This window comes from Ictalurus furcatus, chromosome 15 (assembly GCF_023375685.1).
Source record: "Ictalurus furcatus strain D&B chromosome 15, Billie_1.0, whole genome shotgun sequence".
Classification (NCBI taxonomy): Eukaryota; Metazoa; Chordata; class Actinopteri; order Siluriformes; family Ictaluridae; genus Ictalurus; species Ictalurus furcatus.
The window spans coordinates 18,229,361-18,239,973 of record NC_071269.1 but is presented as its reverse complement, the minus strand read 5'-3'; the positions used below and the strand labels follow the sequence as shown (position 1 = coordinate 18,239,973).

Sequence of the window (10,613 nt, the reverse complement as noted above, 5' to 3'; positions counted from 1 at the left end):
TTGCTGTCTTCCCCGTCTTGCTCCCTCTTCTTTTTTCAGGGTTTTCTTTCCGTTTTTGGTATCCCGATGTTGTCTGCACCATCTCTTGCCATCTACCTGATGCACAACTGTGAAGTGCTGCATTTCTGAATAATCCGCTTAAGGGGACATACACATGCACTTGGCACAGTCTGAGGGCATTCATTATAGCCTGCTTCTTAATAGATTATTGTGCAAAGAGGCTATTTAAATACCAAAATCATACAGGAAAGTATGGGGTTCTGCTGGGCCCCCTGTCTGAGCAGGGCCCTTAGAATCATCCTAATCTTCCCTGACTCGTTTCCTTCTCCAACACGGAACCTTTTTTTAGACCAACCAAAGAGCCGTGCAGACACTAGAGGGCAGTAGAGAGCTGTAGATAATCTCGCCATCGTTCACTATTCTTAATGTTTTCCCACATAAAGATTTTTACTGAAGTGTCTTTATTTTGTTTATTCTATACTTTTATTTGTATTGTTAATATTATAATGTTATTGCTCCAAGTCAGGTTTTAAGAGTATGCTCTGTCTGACAGTACCTAAGATGTTTCATTTTCCAAGAGAATTTGCACTGAATTCATCTTTTTTTTTTCTTGCTTCAGTAAATGTGTGAGGGTTGTAATTTTCAGCATGTAAAGGGTGGAGGTGAGAGTGAGAGCACAGAGAGTGGGGAGGAGAAGGGGTTGAAGGGAGGGACACTGAACAAGCAGGCAGCGTGCACTCAGGTTTTCCCTGTTTCTCTCTCTCTCTGTTTCTCTCTCTCTCTCTCTCGCTCTCTCTCTCTTCCCCTGCTTTTTCAGCTCCACAGATGGCAGGAAGTGCTTTCCTCTATCGGACAGGCATCAAGTTCTTTTTTCCCCTTTGATATCTCCATCTGTGTAGCTTTGTGTCTTGGCCCTAATCTTCTCCTAGTCATCCTTCCTTCATTCAGCATGGTGAACAGATAATTACCTGACTGAGGGTCACCATGGGCGCCTGCCTTTGCAAAGGTCATCAAGGTCAGTTTCAGTCAATATGTATGTCTGTCTGTTTGCTGTCAATGTTTACTTTTTGCTTTATCTCAAAGGTATAAATTATATCCAGGATGTGTCTACTTATTGTTTTGATGAGTTAGTCTAACAGTCCTGTGCGTATCCCGAGAACTACAGACTATCACCATGGACACTTTTATACTACATTAGGATTAGAATTCATTATCAAAAATCTTTGAAAATCAGTATATATCATGTAAGATATATACATGTAACCACCACTGCAGCCAGCATCATTTACATCATCCTGTGTGAAAGTGAATGAAAAAGAGAGACAGCAGAAGTGAGAATATTGTCTCATGTTAGTGAGGAGTGTTGCAGCACTTTATTCTCTGACACTACAGTGTACCACCAGTGTGTGTATGTGTTTGTCTGATGAAGGATTATTGCTGGTAATTAAACTTGCAGTGCTGAGTACCTTGTTTTGTATGGGTAACAGCAGTGTGTGTTGTGACAGCAGAGCTCCCGGAGCAGCTACTCACTGGCTGAGATAAAGGTGAAGTCTCTTAGGGCTTCAGACTCTATCAGGATCATCAGAGGATGGAAGCCCTCTGTTCGACTCTGTTCATCAGTCTCTGTGCACTAGATGGAAATCCTTTGGAAAAAAAGAGGAGAGGATCAAAATGGCTATGCATCTCATCAGATGCAATATGACAGGGTCAGATGTCCTGATATTAAGTGTCTTCAAATTAAATTATACAGAACTAGCTTTTGTTCATTCGACTTGCAAAAGGTCTGCCTGCTTTTGTGTGTCTGCTTGTGCAATGGTTGAAGCAGAGTGCAGCATGCTAAATACCAGGGTCACCAGCGATGCATAATGCATGAAAAAGGTGGTCACGCTGACTGTGTACCACTGCACAGGCCACACGTTGTGTCTATCAAGGCATTTAACATATGAGTCCTCGGGTAGCTTCAGGAGCCATGGGAGACTCTCAGGAGTGAAATGAGATGTCCTCGATAAGGTCGTGAATGAATGAAGTAGGGCCAGAGATGAGAATCAACCCTACACACCAGGGGATCCCCGGGGATGGATTGTCAAGACACTTGCTTGTTGCCATGGCAACATGGAGGCAACAGGAATGATTCCCATCCATCCGCTTCAGTTTGAATTTCAACAGGCGAGGAGTTGGAAACAGATTAGAGGAAACTAACAACAACATGTTTGCTCTTCTGCAGAGATTCAAAATATCCAGCAGCATCCCATGGGAGAGCTTCAGTCTTGGACAGAAGGACAACCCATTGTCAAGGTCCGTCCATGTTTCAGCCTCAAAACCAGTCCCCATTGGTTAGGACATACATTTCTGAGAATTACCTAATATATATTATACAGTTATATATTTAATGTACAGCTTGGCTCATCTTATTAAAAAATCCTCCTTAAGATTTTATATAATTTCCTTGCATGCAAATACTTTCATTTGCACTCTAGAAAGAGTGTCTCATTAACACCTGTGATATGCTGCTTGCGTAGGTGTGTTGTTTTGTGTACTTTTGGCTTGATACCACTTTAGCATTTGTGCTTATGGCTGTGTGATTTAGAAAGACATGTACCCTCAGCTCCAGAATTATTGACACACTTCAAAAGAATGTCCAAAATTAATATAAAATAAAATTTATATTTTTAAAAATTAATATAAGTATTTAAAAAAAATCATGCATAATACATTTCCTCTAACAAATATTTTGTTTTTAAAAACCTTTCTTAAATAACAGTGTTCTCTTTTAAAACATCTGACAAAAATTATTGACACCCCTAAAAAATTCAATGTAAATGTAATGTTAGCAGCAATTTTATTTTTTTTATTACTCTTAATATCCAGGAACTTTTGCTGCCCTTGACCAAATGCAATGTTCTTCCATCTCAATATCTGGATTTAATAATTAACCTTGTTGAAACCCTGTGGTCTGAATTGAAGAGGGCACAAACCTAAGAATATAAAGGTGCTTTATATCTTCTGCATGAAGGTGTGCATAAGATCTCTCTACAAGGCACTGTTACAAACATAGGCTTCTTATGTTTGAAGAAACACGGTGTTAAAATAAAAAGTTATACATCGTCCTGATGTGTTAGTTATTACATATTGTACGTGTTATTGATCTTCTTTCTATAATACATCTTGTATGATGTATAATAAACAATATACATTCATCTGCTCTTTTTTTTTTTATTGATTTAGGGGAATCATCAGCCATACAATGGCTCAGTGACGGATAAGAAGAATGGCAATGGCTATAACATCGGGGAGCTGGCTACATCTTCCTTGATGGGTGAGAAAAACATGATGCATGGAGATTGAATGTGCTTGTGTCACTGCATCCCTGTTATTTTTGTTCATCGTACATTCATTTCATTCATATAAATTGGAAAACCAGTCAGTCTCGACCAAAGGCTGCTAACATAATCTTCCCACCAATTGCACATCTTATTCATGAGCATAGCTTTTCTTTTTGTTTTTTCTGTATCTTTCTCTTTGACTGCTGTTTTGCTTGATTTTTCTATATTGGAAGTTAATTACAGGAGCTAATAAATGTCTTGTGGGTATTTAAATGTTTTAAACTCTTAAAGGCTCTTTGACTGTTTAATTATGGAGTTAATCTGAAGCCAATCAATATTTCAGAGTAAAGCGCAGTAACTGAGAAAAGTGCTATCTGAATAATGGTAGAATAAATTACTATCATAAGAAATAATTGCTTACAAGAATTCTATTTAGAAATTACACATAAATAAAGGGAATCTCTTTCACTTGAATTGACAGTGAATTGAAAGGGATAATGACTCATTTTCTCTGCATTTATCCTATTTTCCACTTTCAATCTTCAATATTTCATTTTCCACATGACCTCTTCACATTTCATTTCACAATTCTCAATTTCTTTTCTTTGTTCTTTGTTTCCATTCCATTTCCTTATACTCTGCTCAGGTCTAGTTGCTACTATAAAGGAGCACATAACCAAGCCAACAGCGATGGCACAGGGACGGGTGGCCCACCTGATCGAGTGGAAAGGTTGGGGTGGGGAGACAGCGACTGGAGTGGGCTGGTGTGGCTGGAGCAGGGATGGAGGAGGCTGGGGAGGAGCAGGGTCCACACTGCAGGAGGACGAGCAGTTCTACTCCCATTTGACCGACGAGATCAAGGAGGCACGCTTTGCTGCAGGTTAACAAATCATACATCATATAGCTCTATTTATTTTGGAGAGCTCATCTTGTCTACCTTATTATCACCGTTATTATCTTAGCATATAGGTAAAGCACTTGTACTGCAGACCTCTATTTTTATTTGATATACTTATTTTCATTTTCTTTAACAATATTTATTGTATTTTTTGATGTTCATTGATACTTGTACTGCATTTTGTGTTTTTTGCTTTTACTGCCAGTTTTCCTTATGCCATCTATCAAAGTTATCCAGTGGCATAGGTTTGACTTTGGGAGGACACACTGTACATGGCACCTCACCCATCATACTTATTTATTTTTTAAAATATTGTTATTAAGTTTATTTTGCTTAACTTGTATTAAACAGAAACACTTTACTTAAGGTTCCTTTAATTAACATTATTTACTGTATTAGTTAAAATGAACAAACCATGAACTTCAAAGTAACAAAGTAAGGTAACACGTATTAAATGATGTTTGTTTAAATGTTATATGTTATGTGAAATACACCTGCATAAACTAATGTCTATCTATTAAAAAGTAAACATAAAATAGCAAAAATTTAATTACAGCTCGCTCCTGAATGTTGATAACTTCTGGACTCCAGTCTCCAGGTGTAAAAATTTTACCTTATCATAAAAAAATTTAATTCAGCCAAACGTAACAACCAAAATTCATTAAAACAATTTATTATTATAAGGGGTTATTAGGGGTATAACAAGGTGCCACTATCTATCTATCTATCTATCTATCTATCTATCTATCTATCTATCTATCTATCTATCTGTCTGTCTGTCTGTCTGTCTGTCTGACTGTCTGTCTGTCTATTCTGAATTTAGTACACATCTTAAGGCCATGTGTTCTTGTCTGCTATACTTGAAACAAAAATGGAGTTGAGGTCGATGTAATGTTCTAACCTGGTATTTGCACCTGGTTTTGGTCTATTTCCTTCTCGTAGGGGTAGCTGAGCAGTTTGCCCTGGCTGAAGCAACAATGAATGCATGGCCTTCACCTGAAGTCACAGATCGAGCCACAACTGGCACAGTCCAATTACAAGGTATGAATATACAACCCCAATTCCAAAAAAGTTGGGACGCTGTGTAAAATGTAAATAAAAACAGAATGCAATGATTTGCAAATCTCATAAACCCATATGTTATTCACAACAGAACATATTAAATGTTTAAACTGAGTAATTGTACAATTTTAAGAAAAAAATAAGGTCATTTTGAACATCTCAAAAAAAGTTGGGACAGGGGCAACAAAAGGCTGTTAAAGTAAGTGTTGCTAAAAACCAACAGCTGGAGGAACATTTTACAACTAAACATGCATTTTGCAAATCATGTTACTGACCTGTTGCTAATTAATCTCCAGCTGTTTCTTTTTAGTAATACTGTTTTTATTTACATTTATTTACATTTTACACAGTGTCCAAACTTTTTGGGAATCGGGGTTGTACTCCATAACACCATGTCATTGTTCTGTACTACAGACTGCATAGAGTACATCTTCAGAGCAGGGCAATACTGAAAAGCTGTCAGCACAATAATTAGCCTGCACTCAGCTCTTAGCATAAACATGTGTGCCATTTTTGTAATTAAACATTCACAGCAATTGAATGTTAAAGTTTGCAATTAAAATGCATAGAAACTGCTTTCTCTATGTAGATCTCAACTTCTTATGGCTGTGTGATGGATTTGTATTCTGTTCCTGTCTGAGACTGTAATACAATCATCCCATGATTATAATGATGGTCTGTGTGAGGTATTTCGATGGGTAATGATGAAATATGGCTTGTTGAAGCAGATAGGAACAGGTACATCATAACATCCTTTCCTGTTACTCATTAATCGGCTGCCTGAATGAAAGGAAGTATAGATGAGTAAAATCTCCCTGAAAAACTCATGCAAAAAGAAAATTCTAGAAGGGAGATGATTCACAGATGTAGCAGACTAATGACTTTGAGTGCAATTAGTGTCTTTATTCATACTTCCGCTTTTCCTTCTTCATGAAAAGAAGTGCTTTCGATGTGCATTATTTGCCATATTTTCAATTATCCAATTTGTAGTGTGCTATTTCTAATCTACTGCATTAAAATGCCACATATGTGGAAGGGTGAAGGCTTTTAAAACAACATTTGGTAAATGTGATTAGAGTGACTTACATGCTTTCTGGTCTACTTTTAAAATTTGCCCTTATGTGAATGCAGATTAGCCCAGGTCTGATAACATCAACAAGGGCAATGCCAGAAACAATTAGTGCTCGAAGGTGTTGATTAATATTTTCTATATTAACACAGCTCTGGCAGGAGTTTATATTAAAGCACTTGTTCTATTATGTTATTGTTTCTATGGTAACACCTTACACAGGGACTTACTACATATGGCAGATGCTCCACATAAACTGATTGATAAAATGTGTAATAAGTAACCAAGTAGATTTTCTGTGAGGAGACATTTATTAAGCATTATAAAAGGAGTCTGCAGTGTCAGAGGCTTTCTGGTTTCTTGGTAACATGACAAGTTGTGCTTTCTTGTCTTTTTAACTTAAAGGCGGTGAAAAACTGAGATGCTGGTGAAAGAATGACTGTTTGTAGCTGTTAATATCCTAAGAAACGTGTTTTGCGGATGTTCCACTGCATTAAATGGAACTATAAATAGATTTCTAAAGTACCTCAGTCTTTCACTGTTGGAACATTTTTGTGGTATAAGATGAATAAAACACTTTGGACTTTAGCTTGCTTCTTTTTGGACAGTCAGGGGAAGCTCTGTCTATCATATAGGCACCAGTACATAAAAGAGTCCTGATGATTGTTTTCTTTGTGTCTTGATAATCTGTTGTTTTTCCTTTCATGTCCATTTGCTTCTCTAAACTAAGGCCTATTTAAATGCTTGGTTCCATTCTGTTCATGCATTTCATTTCTTTGTTAAAAGTGACTTGGACATTGCTATAACCCTCTGGAAAAAAAACCCAAAACCTTTGAATTACATTTGACCCATCACTGACTTTCAAAGCGCTCATCAAATCTGTCAGCAAATCTGCCTTTTTTCACCTCAGACAAATTGCCAGATTGTGTCCCATTCCTAGCATGAAGGATGCTGAGTCACTGGTTCATGCATTCATAACATCACGACTTGATTACTGCAATTGTCTGTTTTTTGGCCTCCCATCTAAGTTGATTACTAAATTACAATACATTCAGAACTCTGCAGTACATGTTATTACCCATATAAAACCTTCGAACATATTACTCCCACTTTGACTGGTTGGCACTGGATGCCTGTCTCCTGTCACATTAAATTCAAACTTCTGCTCCTCACCTTCAAAGCCTTAAATGGTTTAGCACCCCAGTACCTTTGTGAGTTATTGCACATTTACACACCAACACGCTCCCTTCGCTCATCAAACCTAGGACTTCTCTGTGTCCCTAAATTCCGTCTCTCCATTGCTGGTGGCCGATCCTTCAGCGTAGCTGCCCCTAAGTTATGGAACTCACTCCCCCAAAATCTCCTGAACATATCCTCCATTTCCTTGTTTAAATCACAGTTAAAATCCTTTCTCTTTTTCCCAACACTACCTCTCTACTTCTGATGCCTGACTTTTTTGTTGTTGTCTATATGTTCAATTGTTCTTTGTTCCTGATTGTAAAGTGTCCTTGAGCTATGGAAAGGTGCTATATAAATAAAACTTCCCACTTAATTTTTTTCTCTTACTATTCATTGCAAAATCATATTGGGAGCTAAGCCAGTTTCCTTTAACTGTCACTCATAATACATAAAGGTCATACATTGTTAAATCTTTAGTTTGAAATTTTATCCTGCACTTATGATGATCTTTCCATAGGCCACGAGGGCATGTATCTCTCTCAGTTCGTCATGGATGGAGGAAGCTTGGGCGTTCCGCACCATCTGTACAGCATACACATGGAGGCCAATGCTGAAACCAGCTCTCTGAATACTACACAGCCACCTCAACCCTTCTTCTGTAGCTCTGTATCTCAGCCAGAAGCACAGTACTTCCTTCAGGAGCAGAGGACTTCACCGGCTGACGGTCCTGTACGACACGCAGACAGCAGCTCTGAGGATGAGGTCTTTTTTGACTGAAAATCTGAATGCCAACAGACATAGGATATGTGACTCTGAAAGCTGGAACAAAGTGGACATTTGTTTTACCTCATATGACCGAGTCACGGTTTATATATGGTGGTATGAGTTTATATATGGTGGTATGTGTTTGTCTGTGTGGCAGCACCAGTATTGATCTACCTCTAAAGAGGTAATTGCCTTACCCAGTAGATGTACACAGATCATATAAGTCTCCTTGCCATATCTTGAAGTGATATTTTTGATGCAAGCATCAGTTCATAAAGCTATAACATGGTGTCCTTTACCAAGACAAAATGTTATTAACAGTATGTACAGACAGATGTTTTAAAGGAACTGAATCACCTCAATGCCAGAAAAAAACACACATCCTCAAAACCAACTAATGTGTTTCAAAATTGCAGTGATTGAGATGGAAATGCCCGTGATATGCTTTCGGTTCGAAGGCAGCACCTGTAAATACCTGCTTATAAACCCCTTTCAGATGCTTCTCCATCTCATCTAAAAGCAGAAATCTGCCAGGGCTTTGCAGCTGGATATAATGTGGACATAAAAAGACATGTTCTCTTTAAGCCAGGCTTCATTCAGACTCAGAGAAACCCAGTAAAGAATGGCTCACAGAGAGTATGGCACAAAAAGGCTTTTTGTGAGTGTGGTGGCTGAAGGATGAATACGGTTTATGGCTTGTTGCAGAGATGAAACCCAGGACTTTAAAGCTTTTTGAGAACTCTAAGACCTGTGTCTATTATTCCTTCAAGAAAGCTTACCTGTGGAAAGCCTTGTTCACATATAGTCATTTCTATATTGTGATGTATACAAAGATTTCTGTATGTAAGAGAAAAGAGAGATAAACTTTTCTCAGACATCTTAAAAAAGAGATGTATTTTCTGTTCTGTCAAAGCAAAGAAAGAGAGAGAGAACTGGAATAACAATGACCTGCTTCCCCTTGTTGCCTAGTCGTTATTCACTCAACCGATAAAAGAGGTAGGGGAAGTAAGCAAGGGAAGGGAGGGGTGTAGAATGAGGGTGAGAGAAAAGTGAGAGATATACACAGAGAGAGCGAAAGAGAGAGGAAACAGGTGGGAGTGAGAAAGGGAGGTGTGTGCATGTAAGAAAACAGATAGCAAGAGAGAGTGAGAGAGAGTGATAACTGGAAAGATAAGTAGAGAGAGAGGTGATAGAATAACAGCGTTTTAGTCTTATCTGGTTCCACCGTCTTTTAATAGAAGTTTATGTAGCGTAAACCAATGCGTTGTGTTGTGGCAGCTTCTTTTGTGCTACAGGCAGGCTTCTGAATAGGATTTAATCGAGCTGCAGACTTCAAGGTATTGAGCTTAATTGAAATTGTGATAGCAAAAGGACTCTCATTTCATCCACCAACACATTTTAGAGACCAGAGCCCAGAGACATAATGAATCAGTAATAAAGGCACTAGACATTTGAACTATAAGAAATTATAGGCAAGAAAGAAGGTGTAAGGTCAGACAGGAAAGATAGCAGTGTTACATTGTTATATGTCACATTCAGGTTGCACAATTTTAACCGTGTTTATGAAGGAAAAAAGTTCCACAATATTATTGTGGTATCCACCACCTTTGATAGCTACAAGCTCACAAGTTGTGACACAATGCTAACAGTTATTAATATGGCAGAAAGCACATGAAAGTTCACAGTGCATTCCATGCTAAGTGTTGCTAATAGTAGCTGTATGTTGCTAATAATAGCTGTATGATGCCTCTTTTAGTAACTTACCAACAAATCTGAGGGAAATGGTGCTATTTAAATAGTTTCTGGTTTGGTCTGTCCATTTAAAAAATCAAACAGCTATGTGTTAGCTAGCTATATATAGCTTTATAGCTTATAGTTATATAGCTTTACTTAGCTCATGCTCAGCATGCATATTTCCTAGCTGCCCAGTAAATGACTTCACACTGGATATTGACACATCTGAGCAATACACTTAAGGAAAATTCCTGATAGTTTTGTCTTGTGTCCATTCTACAAAGTCCGTACATAAACCTTAACGGTTTTGTGATAGCTAGCAAAATCCATAGCCCCGGTTACTAACTAGCTGAATTTTGTTCATATTTCCCAGGTGTCTAGCAAGAATTGTTATATATAAATCGAGTTGTGTCCACTGTGAGAAGATTCTGGTATACTGATGGCCTAATCTTGTGTTTTTGACTTTCACAAATTGTGACACAGTGTTGATGTTTCCCAATATGATGAAACCTATGAAAGATTGGTTTGAATATGCCGTTAATTCTAATGCTATTTCTAAGGAATCTCTTCTTAGTGATTGAGG

At 37.9% G+C, this 10,613-nt stretch overlaps 1 protein-coding gene across 1 annotated transcript; it reads left to right on the top strand.

Moving 5' to 3' along the window:
* Positions 1 to 644: 644 nt before the first annotated feature.
* On the top strand, positions 645 to 10,214 carry fam131c (family with sequence similarity 131 member C). Its single transcript, XM_053644389.1, has 6 exons — positions 645 to 1,015; positions 2,225 to 2,295; positions 3,226 to 3,316; positions 3,970 to 4,203; positions 5,164 to 5,262; positions 8,049 to 10,214. Exons 1-6 carry the CDS (start codon positions 985 to 987, stop codon positions 8,306 to 8,308), a joined length of 786 nt encoding a protein of 261 aa, XP_053500364.1. The 5' UTR covers positions 645 to 984; the 3' UTR covers positions 8,309 to 10,214.
* Positions 10,215 to 10,613: the final 399 nt, after the last annotated feature.